This window comes from Aquarana catesbeiana, linkage group LG04 (assembly GCF_042186555.1).
Source record: "Aquarana catesbeiana isolate 2022-GZ linkage group LG04, ASM4218655v1, whole genome shotgun sequence".
NCBI classification, from domain to species: Eukaryota; Metazoa; Chordata; class Amphibia; order Anura; family Ranidae; genus Aquarana; species Aquarana catesbeiana.
In genome coordinates, this window is record NC_133327.1 from 268,562,750 (window position 1) to 268,582,849 (window position 20,100).

At 43.0% G+C, this 20,100-nt stretch overlaps 1 protein-coding gene across 1 annotated transcript; it reads left to right on the top strand.

The window, feature by feature from the left end:
- Positions 1-4,977: 4,977 nt before the first annotated feature.
- On the top strand, positions 4,978-19,893 carry NPPC (natriuretic peptide C). Its single transcript, XM_073626504.1, has 3 exons — positions 4,978-5,269; positions 12,494-12,781; positions 15,858-19,893. The coding sequence occupies exons 1-2, from the start codon at positions 5,177-5,179 to the stop codon at positions 12,755-12,757; spliced, it is 357 nt and encodes a 118-aa protein (XP_073482605.1). The 5' UTR covers positions 4,978-5,176; the 3' UTR covers positions 12,758-12,781; positions 15,858-19,893.
- Positions 19,894-20,100: the final 207 nt, after the last annotated feature.

Below are 20,100 nucleotides of genomic sequence, written 5' to 3' on the forward strand. Positions count from 1 at the left end.
TGCAGTCAAACCTTTGCAAAAAATGCTGACCCTGGGTGCACACTGGCTGTGTCCAGGGTTGGTCAGGGACTCTATTCTCAGATGAGCAGCAGCACTGGCCATTGATTTGTACAGAGTATAAATCTGACAGCTGCAGCTGTTCTCACACAGTATGTGCAAGCAGTGTTTACAACCGCTGGCAAGACTCTACTGATTCTTGCTGGCGGCCACCCCTGGCCTCAGCCAAACTGCTGTGGGAATGTAGCCTTACTTACTTGTCAATTAAATTATCCAACAACCTGGAAAATCTCTGCAAATAATAAGCACTTATATATTCATAGCAAGTTGACTTTCAGGGCAGAGTCCCTACACTTTGATTGCAAGTGAGGCTCAAACCTAGAAGGTGTCTAATGACACCCTAAAATGTATTCTAATGATCATCTGCACAAGTGCTTATAGAGTCACAGCTCTGCAGCTCTCATAGTTACATAGTTAGTCAGGTTGAAAAAAGACACAAGTCCATCTAGTTCAACCATACAAATAAATAAACAAATAAATAAATAATAATATTAAACAATCTCATTTACCCAATCCTATACCCACAGTTGATCCAGTGGAAGGCGAAAAACTCCAGCAAAACATGATCAAATTTGCTACAGCAGGGGAAAAAAATCCTTCCGAACCCCCAATAGGCAATCAGATTTTCCCTGGATCAACTTTACCTATAAATGTCAGTACCCAGTTATATTGTGTGCATTTAGAAAAGAATCCAGGCCTTTCTTAAAGCAATCTACTGAGCTGGCCAGAACCACCTCTGGAGGGAGTCTATTCCACATTTTCACAGCTCTCACTGTGAAGAAACCTTTCCATATTTGGAGATGAAATCTCTTTTCCTCTAGACGTAAAGAGTGCCCCCTTGTCCTCAGTGTTGACAGTAAAGTGGATAACTAAACACTAAGTTCACTATATGGACCCTTTATATATGTGTACTTGTTGATCATATCCCCCTTAATCTCCTCTTCTCAAGAGAGAATAAATAATAATAATAATCTTTCCTCCATGCCTCTTATCAGCTTGGTTGCCCTTCTCTGCACTTTCTCCAGTTCCCTGATATCCTTTTTGAGAACTGGAGCCCATAAACTGACCTGTATATTCCAGATGAGTTCTTACTAATGATTTGTACAGGGGCAAAATGATATAGCTCTCTCTGGAGTCCATACCTCTCTTAATACAAGAAAGAACTTTGCTCGCATTGGAAACCACAGCTTGGCATTGCATGCTATTATTGAGCTTATGATCTACTAAAACCCCCAGATACTTCTCCACTACGGATCCCCCCCTTGTACTCCTCCTAGTATGTATGATACATGCATATCCTTAGCCCCCAGGTGCATAACTTTACATTTTTCAACATTAACCTCATCTGCCACATAGTCGCCCAATTAGACAATGCATTGAGGTTGGCTTGTAAATTGGAGACATCCTGTAAGGACATTATTCCACTCTATAGTTTGGTGTCATCTGCAAAGACTGAAATGGTACTTTTAATCCCAGACCCAATATCATTTCCCTATACCCTCTCCTACAGGTGTCTGATAGAGTAGTCAGCTGCATTAAAGGGAGTTTCTATAAATTCGGGAAAAGTGAGTCAATCGCAATCATTCCAACTTTCATGTTCAAGTGCACAGTTATAATAAAAAAACAGATATCCTCTCCTTCATACATATAGAGTATATTGGTGTATACAGGGGGTGAGTGTTGTGTCTGATCCCCAGTGTACATGATAGGTGCATTCATGTATGCACACTATAGCAGGCTTGCAGTGGCCACAGTCTGTGTGCTGCAGGTAGGGGCTGGTTGTCTTGTGTTGCATTTATTATACCTTTCTAGGAAAAACAAAAAAAAAATGCTTCCACTCCTTAATGTGAAAAGCAAACTTTTACATACATAAGTGCTCTCATCAATCTTCTCCTGTGTGATAGCAACAAATACCGAAAGCTCATTATGTTCTGAAATGGTGCATGGTACACAGGAGCGATCCAGCGCTGCTCCATAGACTGTGAACAGTACAGACACAGCCCGTCACCAACTCTCTATACACTACATGCCGGTTATCGTATTAGTAATAGAGGAAGTCTGCATGATCACTATCTCTCTCTTCTGCCTGCCAACTGATCGCTATCGCTATGCCTGCAGTGTGCCCTGCTGCAAGTCACAGCATACCGCGTGCACACTTCAAAGCTGCCGAGCAGGCTAGTCATCGCTTAGGTGAACTCTGTCTCTGGAAATGGGTGTACGAGAGAGAGAGAGAGAGAGAGAGAGAGAAGAGAGGGGGAGAGAGAAGAAAGGAGAGGCGGAAGAGAGAAGGGAGTGGGAGAAGGAGAGGGAGAGAAGAAGAAGAGGGAAGGAGAGAGAGACAGAGAGAGAAGAGTGTGAGAGAGGGAGAGGGGGGGAGAGGGGAGAGAGACACAGAAAGAGGGAGAGAGAGAGAGGGAGAGAGAGAGAAGAGAGAGAGAGAGAGAGAGAAGAGAGAGAGACTGAGAGAGACAGAGAGAGGAGGAGAGAGAGAGAGGAGAGAGAGGGGGAGAGAGAGACATGCAGTGAGAGAGAGGGGGAGGGAGAGAGACAGAGAGAGGGGAGAAAGAGAAGGAGAGAAAGAGGGGGGAAGAAGGGGGAGGGAGAGAGGGGCAGACAGAGAGAGAGGGGACAGACAGAGAGAGGGGGAGAAAGAGGAGAGAGACAGAAGGGGAGAGAGAGGGAGAGAAGGAGAGAGAGAGGGGGGAAGAGGGGGGAGAGAGGGGGAGAGAAGGAGAGCGAGGGAGAGAGAGAGGGGGGGAGAGAGAAGGGGAGAGAAGGAGAGAGAAGGGGAGAGGAGAGAGAGGGGGGAGAGAGAGACTAGAGGGAGATGAGAGAGAAAGGGGGGAGAGAGAGGAGAGAGAAGAGAGGGAGAGAGGGGGGAGGGAGGGAGAGAGAGAGAGAGAGAGGGAAGAGAGAGAGGGGGAGGGGGAGAGAGATATATGGAGAGAGAGAAAAGAGAGAGACAGAAGGGGGGAGAGGGACAGAGAGAGGAGGGGTGAGGCAGACAGAGAGAGAGAGAAGACAGACAGAGAGAGGGGGAGGGGAAGAAAGAGACAGAAGAGGGAGAGAGAGGGAGAGGAGAGAGAAGGGGGGAGAGAGAGAATGGGATAGAATGTGGAGAGAGAGGGCGAGAGAGAGAGAGGGAGGGAGAGGGGAGAGAGAGACAGAGAGTGAAAGGGGGAGGCAGACAGAGAGAGTGATGGCAGACAGAGAGTGGGGGAGAGAGAGAAGAGAGAGAAAGAAGGGGGAGAGAGAGGGAGAGAAGGAGAGAGAGGGAGAAGGGGAGAGAGAGGGAGAGAAGGAGAGAGAGAAGGGGAGAGAGTGAGGCAGACAGACATAAGGAGAGAGAGAAGAGAGAGACAGAAGGGGGAGAGAGGGACAGAGAGAGAGAAGGGAGAGAGAGAGAGAATTGGGGAGAAGGAGAGAGAGAGAAGGGGGAGAGAGAGACAGACATAAGGAGAGAGAGAGAGAGAAGAGAAAGACAGAAGGGGGAGAGAGGGACAGAGAGAGAGAAGACAGACAGAGAGAGACAGAAGGGGAAAGAGAGGGAGAGAAGGAGAGAGAGAGAGAGAGTGAAAAGGGATAGAATGGGGAGAGAAAGGGGGGGGAAGCCAGACAGAGAGAGAGAGAGAGAGAGAGGAGAGAGAGACAGTGAGAGAGAAGATAGGGAGAGAGGGACAGAGAGAGAAAGAGAGGGGGCAGACAGAGAGATGACAGACAGAGAGAGGGGGAGAGAAAGAAGAGAGAGGGGGAGAAGGAGAGAGAGGGAGAAGGGGGAGAGAGGGGGGAAGGGGGAGAGAGGGGGGAGAAGGAGAGAAAGAGAGAAGGGGAGAGGGAGAGAAAGTGAGGGGGAGAGGAGAGAGAGAAGGGGGAGAGAAGGAGAGAGAGAGAGAGGGGGGAAGAGAAGGGGGAGAAGGAGAGAGAGAAGTTAAAGCGGTGAAAAGAAAGGGAGAAGAGATTGAAAGGTGTGAGCAGGTGAAAAGAAAGGGAGAAGAGAGTGAAAGGTGAGAGCGTAAGAGTGGAAGAGAGAAAAAGGGTAAAGTGAGAAAGGCAGCGAGGAAGAGAGAAGGGTGGAGAGAATGAGAAGACTAAAAAGGGAGAGAAAAAGTGTGGGAGAGAGAAGGGAAAAAGAGAAAGGGGAGAGAGAAAGAGAGAGAAGGGAAAAGGTAGTGGGAGGTGGGGAACAGGGAAGAAAGGAAGGAAGGAAGAGGAGGAGAGAAAGAGAAAAGGAAGAAAAAGTGGAGAGGGAAAGAGATAAAGTTAGGGGGAGAAAGAAAGGGCACAAAGAGTGAGAGAAAAAAAGAGAAGGAGAGAGGGGTAGAGAAAAAAACAGGACAATAATGATTTGTATGTATAGTATACAGTATACAAGTAGTACCATATGAGTACAAGTAGTAGTATACTATAAGCCCCACAGTACACCCTCAGTGAGTCCTCGCACAGCATACAAGTAGAATACGATAAGTCCCATAGCTAGTTCTTGAGTGAGTCCTCGCAGAGTTCTAAAGCCTTCCATGCCCTCAGTCATCTCTGATCCAGCTCTACCCCAGGAATGAAGTCCCATAACGAGAAAGCCAGCCTAGAGGATTCCGGCCATCAGTAGAGAGTGACAGCCAGAAAAGGCCAGAAGGAGAGGAGAATGGTCCGGTAATTAAACAATTCAGGGGAGAAATATGGGTCTGAGAACCCCAGACTAGACTGCGCCCCCTGTTTTCCACAATTTATGTTCAAACATCTCTGCTTTGTCCTTGTATTTTAATGAACAAACCAGATTTTGGAAAGTGCCAGGGAGAGGTTAACCCCTGAGGTTCCTGGTGCAGACTGCTCAGCAGGGATTGGGAGGACATGGGGCACCCTGATTTATCCCAGTCCCTCCCATTATGATCAGTAAACAAAGAAAGATTTCCAAGCTGCGAACCTCCTATCTGTAAGGTGACGTCACCGCCATGGCTTTATAAAATGAATGGGGTGTTGATATGAGTGTTACAGAAGCAAAGGAACGAGGAGGAGGAGGAGGAGGGATCCAAAGTCATTCTCAGTTCTTGTGCTAGCTGAATTGTTATTGCTCGAACACTTGAGGATTTGCTATACGCTCAACCGACTGAGTCCTAGAGTCAGGATGCACTTCTGTCATATCGTTGGATGGGGACTTGTGCTGGCTGTACTGTATCTAAGGACAGAGGCTAAACCTGTAGCCCAGGCACATCAGAAGGTAAGTGGGCACCTGGCGTGTCCTGTCTCTACTCATTGCTACTTTCTTGGAGTTCACAGTGTGTTCAGTCACTCTTTCCGCTGTATTCATCATAGAACTTTCCCACACTTTATGACAGTCCCCAGCCTGGGATCAATCAGGTCCCCTCTCCTGGGGACATAGGGAGGCTAATGTGTGTCTGGGAACAGGTGACAGGTGGATGGAGTGCAGAGTGGACACTCTCCAATCACTACCATAGATAGACTGGTAGATAATGGATAGATAGACTGACAAATAATGGATAGATAGACAGACAGATAATGGATAGATAGATAGATAGATAGATAGATAGATAGATAGATAGATAGATAGATAGATAGATAGATAGATAGATAGATAGATAGATAATGGATGGATAGATAAACTGACAAATCATGGATGAATAGATAGATAGATAATGGATGGATAGATAAACTGACAAATCATGGATGAATAGATAGATAGACTGACAGATAATGGATAGATAGACTGACAAATGATAGATAGATGATAGATAGATAGATAGATAGATAGATAGATAGATAGATAGATAGATAAACTGACAAATCATGGATGAATAGATAGATAGACTGACAGATAATGGATGGATAGGTAGTTAGACTGACAGACAGACAGATAGATAATAGATAGATAAATGATAGTTAAATAGATAGATAAATACATATAGTACATACATGATGCAAAATAGATAGAAAGATAGATAAATAGAATCAACGATATTAACAAGGTTGCCTTAGACATGGCAGTGGAGGCTGATTTTGTAAAACTGGAGAATGCAAAATCTGGTGCAGCTGTGCATAGCCAATCAGCTTCTAACTTCAACTTGTTCAATTAAGTCTTGACAATAAAACCTGGAAGCTGATTGGTTTCTATGCAGAACTGCACCAGATTTTGCACTCTCCAGTTTTAGTAAATCAACCCCAGTGGAACAGATATTTCTGGGATTCTACCTGGAATGCTACCATTGTCAGTACTACCAAGGCTGGCAATACACAGTCATCTCATCTTACCTGAATAAAGTTGGCAAAGCATTTGAACTCTCCATTTACTGGCTGCAGATGTTCTCCTGCATGCTGGTAGATATCACTTTGATGTTCTGTATGTCTAATAGGCAAACATGCCTGTAATTGACAACTGCTACCCCACTTTCCCCAACACTGCCCTTTTATAATGATTGAATACTTTAATAAAGCTAGTTTTTGTATCATCCTATTAAAGCTGTATGACATGCCAATGAAAGCCTTTCGCTATTAACAGGTTCTGGGGAGACCCAATTGCCTCTTATAATGTTCTGTTCGGAATTCCCCTCATTACCATCTCCAAGATTTCCTGTACTGCTGTGTCAGACGTGAGATTTCCCCATAGAAGTGTGTAGGGATGCTTGTGACACACAAAACATGTGGACAGCTTGTATGGAATATGTAGAGCCAACAACTTTTTGCAAGGGAGGTTCAGAGGAGGACATCGCAGAGTTTAGAGGCTTGGGGGGAAACGAAAAAAAATGCAAACGTTTTTGGTAGTTTTCCTTTAGGCTTGATGGTCTGTTATCATTGAGAATGCCCAGGATGTTTGGAAAGGGTACGCCCTAGGATCAGAGTACCAACGTACTCTCAGTGAAGGAATCCTTCCTCTGTCTTAGGAGAAAAGGGAAGGAACCTTAAACAAGTGTAGAGAATTTAGGAGGAAAGTGAAGGATTGAACCTATCACTTGTAGATATGACAAGTGGCCTAAGGACAAATTGTATAATGCAGATAGCACCCAGCGATACCTAAACTCTGCATTTTATATAATATATTAGAATATCCAAAGTTTATGGTACATTCAGATAAATAGAAAATTTATCTGAAATATGTGTGTTACATATTTATATAGCGCGGACAATTAACAGCGCTTTACATATTGTACATTCACATCAGCCCCTGTCCTCAAGGAGCTTACAATCTAAGGTCCCTACCTCACATGCTTACATTCTAGGGCCAATTTTTGACAGGTGCCAGTGAACCCACCAGCATGCTTAAAGGAGTGTGGGGGGAAACCCACACAAGCACTGTGCAAACTCCATGCAGATATCGTGTACTGACCGACTAACCGCTAACCCACTGATCATATCAAAGGGTATAGCAGGATTTAAACATAGTAACTGACTACCAACATGTTCTTCATGATGTAGAGTTTTACAGAGGTGACCAGTAATAAGCTAGGAGGTGACTGGTGGACCACCCATTTAGACCTCTAGAAGCATTTGGCCCAGACAACATATTAGAGTTCTCATGGAGATTCCAGGTGTCTGGCTGGGTACCAGAGGATGCGCTTATGGAGAATGGGGAGTTCATAAAAGCAGATGGTTGAAAAAATGTTATCATTGTGTAACATCATCATAGGCTATCCCTTGAGAACTGCTCTTTTAAGTGGAAAAACTGAGACAGATCCTTAACAAATTCAGCGTCCTACAAGGAGAAGTTGACTGTATGTAGATAGATCACCATGCTTGGTTATGTGCAGAAACCAGCATATCCTAGAGATGTATCCTAAATCATAGTCTATGCATTTAAAATAGAATACAAGTAAACCAGATTCACCATAAGCACTGTATTTAATAAAGATATTGGTATAGGTATAAATAAAGAGAGGGGAAGGGAGAAAGGCCGAGATATAAATGATATTCCTTAACGAGCTTCCCAAATTAGTTTAGCAGGTGGCTGTCTGACATTATATTTAAATCATAGGGCACTCTGTAGCGCAGAGGCAGCATGCAACTGCCAGGCAGATAAATAGCGAGAGCCCAAGACATTAACTTTTCCTTGTCCTTCATGATAATAATTCCTTGCTTAAATTAAACCACTAAGAGTGTAAACTCTTAAGGTGCTGTGCTGTGCCAGCTGTCACTCCACACTTACATAGACAAGGTACTGCTGTCAATACAAGCTCCTGCTGTATAAAACATATCTACATTTATTGCTGAAAACTGCTACTGTCAATCGATGAATGAGTAAGTCACCAAATTATCACCGCAGTCACGTTGATAGATTGTTCTGAGCAACTATGGACCCTGACTTACAATATGTCTCAGAGGCAAATTATCACCGCGAGCAGAAAATGTGTCTTGGTGCTGCCCCTAATCTCATATCCTTCTTGTATCGGGTTTGTTATGTTATTCTGTAATGTTACAAAATTGTAATTGTAATGTTCTCCGTTATTTTATTTTGTATGCGGCAGAAGTGAGACTCCAAGGTAGGAAGTGTATCAGGATCAGGGACTTTAGTAGGGAGGTCTACTGTCAGGATCGGGGACTTCAGTATAGTGAGGTCTGGTATCAGAGTTAGGGACTTTAGTGGGGGAATCTATAGTATCAGGGTCAGGGACTTTAGTGGGGGGAGGGGGATCTATAGTATCAGGGTCAGGGAGGTCTAGTATCAGAATCAGGAACTTTAGTGGGGAGATCTAGTTTCAGGATAAGGGACTTCAGTGGGGAGATCTACTGTCAAGATCAGGGACTTCAGTATATGGAGGTCTAGTATCAGGGTCAGGGACTTTAGTAAGGAGGTCTAGTATTAGGATCGGAGACTTCAGTGGGAAGATCAGGAACAGGAACTTTAGTAGAGAGGTCTATAGTAGTATCAGGATCAGAGACTTTGGCAGTGAGGCTTCCTATTAGGATTAGGGACTTTATCATGGAGATCTAATATGAGGACCTGGGACTTTAGTGAGGGGATCTATAGTATCAGGATCTGGGACTTTAGTGGGTAGATCTATAGTATCAGGATCTGGGACTTTAGTGGGTAGATCTATAGTATCAGGATCAGGGACTTTAACGGGGGTCCAATATCAGAATCAGGGACTTTAGTGGGGAGATCTAGAATCAGCGTCAGGGACTTTAGTGGGGAGATCTAGTATCAGGATCATGGACTTTACAGGGAAATCTATCAGGATCAGGGACTTTATTAGGGAAATCTAGTATCAGGATCATGGACTTTACAGGGGAAATCTATAGTGTCAGGATCAGGAACTTTAGTGGGGAGATCTAGTATCAGGATCGGGAACTTTAGTGGGGAGATCTAGTATCAGGATCAGGGACTTTAGTGGGGAGATCTAGTAACATGATCATGGACTTTACAGGGAAATCTATCGGGATCAGGGACTTTATTAGGGAGATCTAGTATCAGGATCATGGACTTTACAGGGGAAATCTATAGTGTCAGGATCAGGAACTTTAGTGGGGAGATCTAGTATCAGGATCGGGAACTTTAGTGGGGAGATCTAGTATCAGGATCGGGAACTTTAGTGGGGAGATCTAGTATCAGGATCGGGAACTTTAGTGGGGAGATCTAGTATCAGGATCGGGAACTTTAGTGGGGAGATCTAGTAACAGGATCATGGACTTTACAGGGAAATCTATCAGGATCAGGGACTTTATTAGGGAGATCTAGTATCAGGATCATGGACTTTACAGGGGAAATCTATAGTGTCAGGATCAGGAACTTTAGTGGGGAGATCTAGTATCAGGATCGGGAAATTTAGTGGGGAGATCTAGTATCAGGATCAGGGACTTTACTAGGAAAATCCAGACACTGAAGTCAGCAAAAATATGACAACTAGTAAGAACGATTGATTCGTGTTGACGTGATGCAGGGCTGTGGCAGGCGTGTGCCTACCTTTCCTATATGGTAAATAGAGCACGTATGTCATAGAAGGGTTACTAAGTAGGTGAAGAAACACATGATCTCACAGAGTGACAGCTCTCAGATCAGAGTCCACCACCTAGTCAGCAAACTGGGACTTGTGGCAGTCCAGAAATAAAACTTTTTATAGCTCTCTATCCCCCTATTTATAAGCAGTGGGTGTGAACAGGTTATGTTGTTCACTATTTGATACTAGAAAGCAGGCGATGACTTCTCAAGGGCAATTGGCCTTTTATCAAGTTATTCCTTAGTTAACCAATTTAGATAGCACGGATTAGCAATGGAAAGTCTATTCCAAGTCTGGAGCTCCCAGGGACTGCATGTAATAGAAGGTGAAATGTAGTCTTGATTTCCCTATAGGCTGCAAGACAGCCCCAAACCAGACGTGCATCTCATTCAAGCTCCATTCATGTATTCCGTCTTCTACATCAGGGTTCAGATATGACTATCCATTCACATTTTTTTTAGTTTTGGGTATATGTAACAAGATCAATCTTCAATTGGCTTCAGAACTCCAAAACTGAGATGACTGCACCTGAGTTCCAAGATTCCTCCCCATTCAAATGCCAATATTAGAGGGTATTGTTGCCTACTTGCCTTGTTAGCTTTTTCAGTTTAGTCTCCATGGCTGGGGTGTATTGGGGACTCTGGTGGGAATGCCTTGATGCGGTCACACTTATAGGTAATTTATATCAATAATTCCAAAGGTCGACCAGTTTCTGATTTGGATGAACTGACTCTTATGGGATTTTTGCAGGTGTACTACCTTTCTTACTTGTACATGTCAATATCCAAGCAATTTATAGCAATTCGAAGCAACTGGGAAGCTGTTCGGAGCCTTTTTGTTTTTCAAAGCCACTCAGATGCAAGCAAGTGCAGCTTAGAAGCAGCTTTATACCTTTTAGAGACCACTAAGAAGCAAGTAAATGCAGATCAGAAGCAGCTTGAAGCATTTTTAGGGAGCCGTTCAGAAGAAGCAAGTAAATGCAGATCAGAAGCAGCTTGAAGCATTTTTAGGGAGCCGTTCAGAAGAAGCAAGTAAATGCAGATCAGAAGCAGCTTGAAGCATTTTTAGGGACCACTCGGAAGCAAGTAAATGCAGATCAGAAGCAGCTTGAAGCATGTTTTCAACTCACAAGCAAATCAAAGCCACTCAGAAGCAAGTCAAAGCAACCTACAAGCACCTGCTTCTGCACGCGTGCTCTTCGGGAATGTGTACTGTGATCATGACAACAGAATACTGTACATGACATTTATCCTGAGCTAGTCGCACATCTCATTGCTGAGTTTCTTCCAGGCCACATTATGTTAGTAGATTTTAGGTTGCCATAGACGATCTTAGTTATTTGTATAGGGTAGGATAGCACGATACTATGCCATCCTAGCTCATCATCTGACTTATTTAAACATATAAGTAGCTCATTGTCCATTTTTTTAAACTAATAATCTTGAACCTTTTCCCTATTTGATTCCTTGTATCTCTGATTCCTTGTATCTCTAATTCCTTGTATCTCTGATTCCTTGTATCTCTGATTCCTTGTATCTCCTTGCACCTCTGATTCCTCATATCTGATTCCTTGTATCCTTCCTTGTATCTTTGATTCCTTGTACCTCTGATTCCTTGTATCTCTGATTCCTTGTATCTCTAAATGCCTTGTACCTCTGATTCCTTGTATCTCTGATTCCTTGTACCTCTGATTCCTTGTATCTCTGATTCTTTGTACCTCTGATTCCTTGCATCTCTCATTCCTTGTACCTCTGATTCCTTGTATCTCTGATTCTTTGTACCTCTGATTCCTTGCATCTCTCATTCCTTGTACCTCTGATTCCTTGCATCTCTGATTCTTTGTACCTCTGATTCCTTGCATCTCTGATTCCTTGTATCTCTGATTCCTTGCATCTCTGATTCCTTGCATCTCTGATTCCTTGTATCTCTGATTCCTTGTATCTCTAACTCCTTGTACCTCTGATTCCTTGTATCTCTGATTCCTTGTATCTCTAAATGCCTTGTACCTCTGATTCCTTGTATCTCTGATTCCTTGTACCTCTGATTCCTTGTATCTCTGATTCTTTGTACCTCTGATTCCTTGCATCTCTCATTCCTTGTACCTCTGATTCCTTGCATCTCTGATTCTTTGTACCTCTGATTCCTTGCATCTCTCATTCCTTGTACCTCTGATTCCTTGCATCTCTGATTCCTTGCATCTCTGATTCCTTGCATCTCTGATTCCTTGTATCTCTGATTCCTTGTATCTCTAACTCCTTGTATCTCTGATTCCTTGTATCTCTAAATTCCTTGTACCTCTGATTCCTTGTATCTCTGATTCTTTGTACCTCTGATTCCTTGCATCTCTCATTCCTTGTACCTCTGATTCCTTGCATCTCTGATTCCTTGCATCTCTGATTCCTTGCATCTCTGATTCCTTGCATCTCTGATTCCTTGTATTTTTGATTCCTTGTATTTCTGATTCCTTGTATCTCTAATGGATTCCCTTTTTCTTGCAGTCACTGCGTGCATTGCTGGGAGAGGAATTGGCTGAATATTTAGTTTCTGGAGAAAGGGGAGAACGAAGCATTGACCCCAAAACTCGTGCTCGTCTTTTGAGGGACATTCGTGCTGATACCCGCTCACGGGCAGCTTGGACCAGACTACTCAACGAACACCCCAATTCCCGCAAAATTAAAGGCATCAACAAGAAAGGCACATCCAAGGGCTGCTTTGGTCTAAAGCTGGACCGCATTGGAGCCATGAGTGGTTTAGGGTGCTAGAAGCTGGAGCGCCATCTTGTGGTGGTTAGTAAGAACTATTATATTGTTTTTTGTTTCTTTTTTTTTGTCTGAATGCTATAATAGATATAATACACATTTAGTACACGAGTCTTTCTTCTCCACTACTCACTACAACATATTAGCATCAATATTATTCTTGTGAACATTATAACTTCCAAATAGCGTTATGTATCTTTTCTGTATATGTTAATAAAATGTAAAGGTATTTGTTCATGTGCTAGCCAGTACTATTTGTGTGCAATGCTGAACTGTATACAATGTAAATTGAACTATACTAAATGTAACTAAGTCGGACCTGGGGCAAGATCAACACCATTATAGTGTAGACTGTAGAAAGCACTTGTTAAGTTGCCATTACTGACTAATCTGCAATTCATTAAACAATGGTAATTGCAGATCTTGTTAAACATGGGAGTAGATTAAAAATATCAGATAAATGTAAATCATTTGTCCACAGAAAGCTGATGTTTCAGTTTTGGGTTGATTATGGGAAGGCTTAATCCTGCAGTAGTCCAAACCATGATAAAGTCGGCGACAAGGTGAATATTTTTATATTCACCTTGTTGACAACTTTATGGTCCTTTTATCTTCCTTATTGTTTCAAAAGAGTCAAAGGTTCCATACAACAGCTAACACTGACGCATTTCAGTCTAAAAAGACCTTACTGATAGTTTTTCCCGCAGTAGCTTCTTATACCTTGCTAAGACCTGAGGGTGCAGATTCCCAGCTGGCCTGGGAATATGTAGCCCTTACTCTTGGTCTTTGGTGGACCAGTATTTTAAAGCTCAACTCCAGGCAAACATCCTATTACACAGATAAATTACATATAAATGAGCTGTTTTACCTGACAAAGGATTTGTATTTCTGTGCTTTCAGTCCTGAGATTTACGCAGCTCTGCCACATAGTACAGCCCTGTCTGGCAGGGGAGACGTAATTTTTTTTCTCTGCTGCAGTCCAGTAACTCTTACAAGCCCCCCCCCCCCCCCCCAGCCTGTGACTGGACAGAGAAAGGACAAGCAGAAGACCGATGAGCTCGTTTCTCTGTCACTCTGCTCTCTCCTCCTTTCAGCATGTTCCTTCTCAGCACAAAGCATTGCAACACAACTAATTGACTTCTTGTGCTACTTCACCCTCCCCCAGTCTGAACTTTGCTGTATAAGGACTACAAAAGGCCGATACCAAGTCAAATTCAGGTCCTTACACTGCTTGCATTTACATTGCTGCTGTATTTGTGTCTTTATTGTCTGCCCGGAGTTCAGCTAAGTTAAGTGGTATTAAACCCTTATATTTCAGCTTACCAATAATGTAAAAGCTGTATCCGTTTTTGTTTTTAGGCTTTGTTTCATTGTTTTTTCTTTTCACCTGGTGATTCAGTAAGTCTGTTCTTTTTCAACAGAAAAAGATCTCATGCAGATGTAGAAGTTACAGGGATGAGACAAACCAGGGATTTGACAGGGGTGCTTACAATGATCAACTGTTATTTATTTATGTAAATCTCTTATCCCAAGGATAAAAAAAAAAAAAAAAAACGTTTGCTGAACCTGCTTATAAAGTATTAGCTGGAGTTTAGCTTCAATTTGTTAGTGTATTTAAATCTGCTAGTGCATCCAACACCCTCTCCCGGTCCAACACCCCCTCTGCTGCTGTCCAACAGTGCCCCTGTGCTCCTTCATCCAGAGTGGGGGCACTTTAATACAGGAGGTGTGTATTAGATGTATTGGTCAGATCACCAGGTGAAAACAGAGACAAAAAAAGCCTATAATTAAGAAAACTAATGCAGCTCCCACATCTAATGATTGGTAAGCTGCCATATATTACATTTTGTAATTTGGGTTTAAAATGGTTCTAAAGGCAGAAGGTTTTTTTTCTACCTTAAAAGAGAAGTGTTTTTTTTTTTCCCCAGAATCATACTTACCTAGGTGGATGCAGCATCGGTCCGATGCTGCATCTGTCCCCTGCTGCCTCTGCACTGAGAACCGAGCGATCAAACATCACTGATGGCTCGGTTCTCACAGCTTCCCGAGCAGAGAGCTGCTGACTGTCAATCAGCAGCTCTCCGCTCTGCCTCTCCCCCCCCCAGCTCACTGGAACGCTGAGCTGTGGAGGGAGCGGCTGTCTCAGGCTCTCAGCGGCTCGCTGAGAGGCTGAGACAGGTATCAATCCAGGCAGCTGGCGGATCCAGACTTCCATTGTCGGGATGACACGGTGCCTGGACTGATTTCTGTGACATCAGCAGAGAGCAAACTTCAGACCGCTCTCTGCTGAAAACGGGTCACAGGAGTGCAAAATGAATTGCAAAAGGATAAAAAGATAAAAAAAAAAACCTTCAGTGTGCAGCATCCCCCCTCATACTTACTTACCTGAGCCCCATCTTGACCCAGCAATGTTGCATGAGAGCCTCGAGAGGTTGTCCGGGTTCCTCCTTCCTGATTGGCTGAGACACAGCAGCGGATGCCATTGGCGCTCGCTGCTGTCAATCAAAGTCAGTGAGCCAATGAGGAGAGTGAGGGGGTGGGGCTGATCTACGGTTCCCTCTCTGTATGGACACACAGAGCAGTGGCTCGGCTCGAGTGCCCCCATAGCAAGCTGCTTGCTGTGGGGGCACTTGGCAGGAAGGAGGGGCCAGGAGCACTAGCATGGACTTTAATATCACTTTAATACTGATTTAATGATCTATAATAATCATCAATATAATGTAGACTGAAGTATATGCAGAAATATCTCCACTGTGTGTCCAAAGGAGGATGTAAAATACAGGGTTGGTAAAAAGGGAAGAACTGAGGAGGTCTGTATCAACTGTACAGCTAAAACTCGGGCAGTAGGTACAGGGTTTGCTTGCAGCCTGTGGGAGGAATACAGTGACAACTCGAGGAAAATGAATGATTTGAGGCCAGAGCTGTGCTTCCCAGGCTTCTGGCAGTGAAAATCCTGGGGCTGTGTTATTAATAACTAGGATCATAATTCCATCTGTATTTTCCATGTGCTGTTACAAGCCTTGAAGTGCTGCATGAGAGAAGTCAGAAACCTGGCTTGCCTTGCACTAATAACAATACTAATCCAAAGTCTTTTCTCTTCCAGGCTCCCAGCACTGACAACGGTTTTCTGATCACTGGTCATTATCCTGTCTTAGTGTAGACACCCAGCTGAGAATCTTATGTTTCCAGAAGCCAAAGATTCCGCATTGGGGGGACGGGCCGGTACGATGGGACATAGGACCTGCTGTTACCACTTGTCTGTCTTTGTTTTGTTCCCAGCACACAAGAGCCATACGTGTGCGTTCTGTGTACATATCTGTAACGAGGGCTGCCTAGATGTTTACATATCAGTGTTCAGACACATGCTTCACCTTTTAGGTGGCCAAGCAGACTTTCACTCATGTTCTTCACATGTAGGGTGACTAGGCTCTGTATGTGCAAAAACCATTCCTAAATCATGGCCTGTTGATGTCTCAGCCGCATGGAAATCCTCCCCAGGTTACAGTTACATCATCACATACCTGTCTCTAAACTGAGATTTAACCATTGACAGCTCAATATAGTCTTTAGAAAGAAGTGTTTGAGCTACTGTAATGAGGCAACACATTGTGGTTTACCAACTGGCCATGTCTATATTAATGACCAGCCTCTTCCAGAGAGGTCAGTTTTGCTTATCCAGCTATACAAAAAGAAGGCCATAGTACTTTTCTGGGAGAATGGTCGGTCTTGAAACTTTAGTGGCTGCTTAATGATTTTGAAACCTGTCTGTTAGTTTAATGTCAGTTTTATCCTGATCTTGTGGCCAAGTAAATAAGCTCCAATGTTCTAAATGATATGCACGCAATGTTTTATTTTTTTGGTGTTTTTATTTTTAGCTTTGTTACAGAGCTGCAAATTATTATAGTAAAACAGGGAATTACTGTATGTAGAATGACTTGCAGCTGTGGAAATGTAATTCATAGGGGTTCCAGCCAATATGATCCACTAACATTACATGTGCACTTGCACAAATGGTCTAGTAAGGAAGTAATGTGAATTTAGACAATAGCCCTAGGTTATCCCAGCTCATACTGGACTAATAAAGGTATACTAATAAAGTGTATACAATTATGTAATGTTTCAGAACTCATAAGATCCTGCCACTGCCCAGAGATAACTATCTGGTATAGGTAACTACATAGTCAGATTTGGACTAAAATCAATCTGTATGCAAAGGGTTTGAGTGAAGCTGTCCCAGACACACTAGACTGAATAGGCAAAGCACACAAGAAGTCTATACTCACTCCATGATTTACATTGGGAAGCCCACAAGCTTTGTCAGAGAGACCCAATCCAGCAGTGCAAGGATTACGTCTCCTGGGGTACTTGTATACACGGTGCGGGAGAGGAGGGGGGTCTGACAGAGCTAATGTAAAGTCTCACCTTGCATCATTGTATTTATGTTGTAAAGCTATTTATATTGTTTATAAAGAGATATTTATAAAGAACTTTTATTTATGTAATTAAATGAACGGGGTCAAACATTGTAACATTTTGTCCTAAATAGTTGAAACGTTTTAAGATAAAAGAAACAAAGTGAAGAAAACTTCATTCCATGCACATCTGTAATCTGTCTTTATTTATTTGTTCTGAGACATTTTACTACTTAGTTACCTATTTTATTATTGAAGCTCAGCACAATTTTGGAAACAGAGATACAGGACTGCACATCACACATACATTGCTTTGCCAGCTTTACATTAGTCAATGAATTCGAAAGGAGATATCGTTTAGACTAGTGGTCTCAAAACTGCGGCCCACATGCCCTTTGCTTGCTTTTATCTGACTCTTGAGGCATTATTACTAACACTGACACCAATGATGGGGCACCATTCCTCCCACTGACACCAATGATAGGGCACCATTCCTCCCACTGACACCAATGATGGGGCACCATTCCTCCCACTGACACCAATGATGAGGCACCGTTCCTCCCACTAACACCAATGATGGGGCACCATTCCTCCCACTGACACCAATGATGGGGCACCATTCCTCCCACTGACACCAATGATAGGGCACCATTCCTCCCACTGACACCAATGATGAGGCACTATTCCTACCACTGACACCACTGATGAGGCTTTGTTACTGATGCGAGGACATTTTCTACTCCCACTGGCCACAGTCTGGCCCCTCAAGGTCTGAGGCTGGGAACACACTGCAGCACAGAGCAGTTTACAGCAGGGGGGTCAAGTGCATCCCTATTCACTGTTTCAGGTCTGATTTCAGGCCAGATCTTTTGGCTGAATTCGGACCTGAAAGGGACTAGAAGACGCACAGAAGTCCTGTGCAATTTGCACTGGAGCCACTTTGGAGATGTGTGAACCGGCCCCATAGAAAGCTGGTCACAATCCCCTGAATTCGGACCTGAAAGGGACTAGAAGACGCACAGAAGTCCTGTGCAATTTGCACCAGGGCCACTTTGGAGATGTGTGAACCGGCTCCATAGAGAGCTGGTCACAATCCCCTGACATGCGAATTGGATGTGGAATCCGCAATCAGCAATAAAGCGGCTTATATAAATGTGTCTGCATATAGTGCTGGTCTAGTTGCCCACAAAGCAACATAATCTAATTGTTTTAAAACTTTAACCAGATCATTTGATTGGTTAGTATGGGCAACGCAAACAGTTCTTCCTTCTTACAAAGGGACAGTAGGGCAAACAGTGGGGATTTGCAGTAATGTATTGGAACTAGTTACAAACAGTATTTAAGACCAGTCAATAGTGACAGCTGAGCCATGCAATCTATAAGAGAGAACAGTCTATCTGACCAGGGCTTCTATTTTTTATCCAGGCTTTAACCAGATATTTGTTGGTTAGTATGAGCAACACAAAGAGTTCTTCCTTCTTACAAAGGATCGGTAGGGCAAACACTGGGGAGGTACAACTGCAGTCAGTTGTATACAGTATTTAGGCCAGTAAACAATGAAAAATGGAGACATGCAACATATAAGAGCGCACAGCCTATCTGACCAGGGCTTCTATATTTTATCATACAGTATATTAAATCCAAGTGTTGCTGAGACAATAACACAATAAAAGAGGGTAAAATTTATAGTCTACTATCTCACCAAGTTAGGCGTGGACCAGCATACCTTGAAGAAACACCATGTAGCAAAAATTTAAGGGAAAAGGCCCCTACAGAAAGGAGGTACCAAAGTGGATCCAGGTAGTATGACCAAAGCCTGAGACTCAGTTTTTGTAATGTGATGTATGTTTCACTACATTAATATTATTCATGTTTTTCAATAAAGAATGCAAATTTTTAGTCATACTACACATGGATTGTTTTGGTACCTTCTTTCTTTAGGGGCCTTTCCCCTTAAATGTTTGTTTCCATATTTTATCCAGGCTTTAACCAAATAATCCTTTTGGTTATGATGGGCAACACAAATGTAACTTCCTCCTTACCAAGGGTCAATAGGGCAAACGGTGGGGATGTGCAGTAAACTATTGCAACCAGTTACAATCAGTATTTAGGCCAGTCAACAGTAATAAAGGACTTATGCAAAGTATAAGAAAAAACAGACTGACAAAGGCTTCCATATTTATTCAGGCTATGTTATACTGCAACAGCCAACAGGCCAACCTCCACCACAGAAAAATAAAAACAGTTGCCAGTAATCTGATATTCTGGGAACACCATCCCTTCACCAGAATAAAATGTCCTAATGTCATGTAGTAATACATATAAAGTCACCTTCCATCTTTCTGGTCATGCTAGTCCTACACATCTTCTATCCCAATCCCGCTGAACTCCTTCCTTCTCTTGGTGCACGCAAACACTGATCCTGGTTGTCTCCTCAGCTATCAGTCAAAGGAGAAGATTATGTTCTGCCTAGAAGACAAACCCACAACAAATTAAATAGCAGATACTGTCTGCTCTGACAAGACATTGTAAAAGGTAATAAGGCTTACATTTCTGAGTTCAATACAGTGGCAAAAGCATAAGTAGTCACTGATCAATTGTGCTGGAGCCTGGAGTTCCCCTTTAAACAGCATAACTGAACTAACCAAAGCTGATTGCTTGTTATCCATTACTGCACATCATTGTTCTTTAAACATTATCATAAAATAAACCCCCAGAATGTGTGTATTTGTTTTCTATGGTTGCATTTGTACATTTAAGGTTTTAAGTAATATACAGTAAATCATAATTATACTGTACACAACAATGGAACCAACCAAGAGGGTGCAAATGAAAATATACTGATCTCTTTAATGTATTACTATAAATAGAGGGGCCTCCAATGGCCATGCTATTAACCCTGTTGAGCTGTCAAATAATTGTGTATGGAGCTTC

Coding starts and splice junctions, on each gene's coding strand:
- NPPC (XM_073626504.1), top strand. CDS start 5,177: ATGCACTTCTGTCATATCGTTGGATGGGGACTTGTGCTGGCTGTACTG. Junction 5,270..12,493: donor TAGCCCAGGCACATCAGAAG/GTAAGTGGGCAC, acceptor TTTTTCTTGCAG/TCACTGCGTGCATTGCTGGG.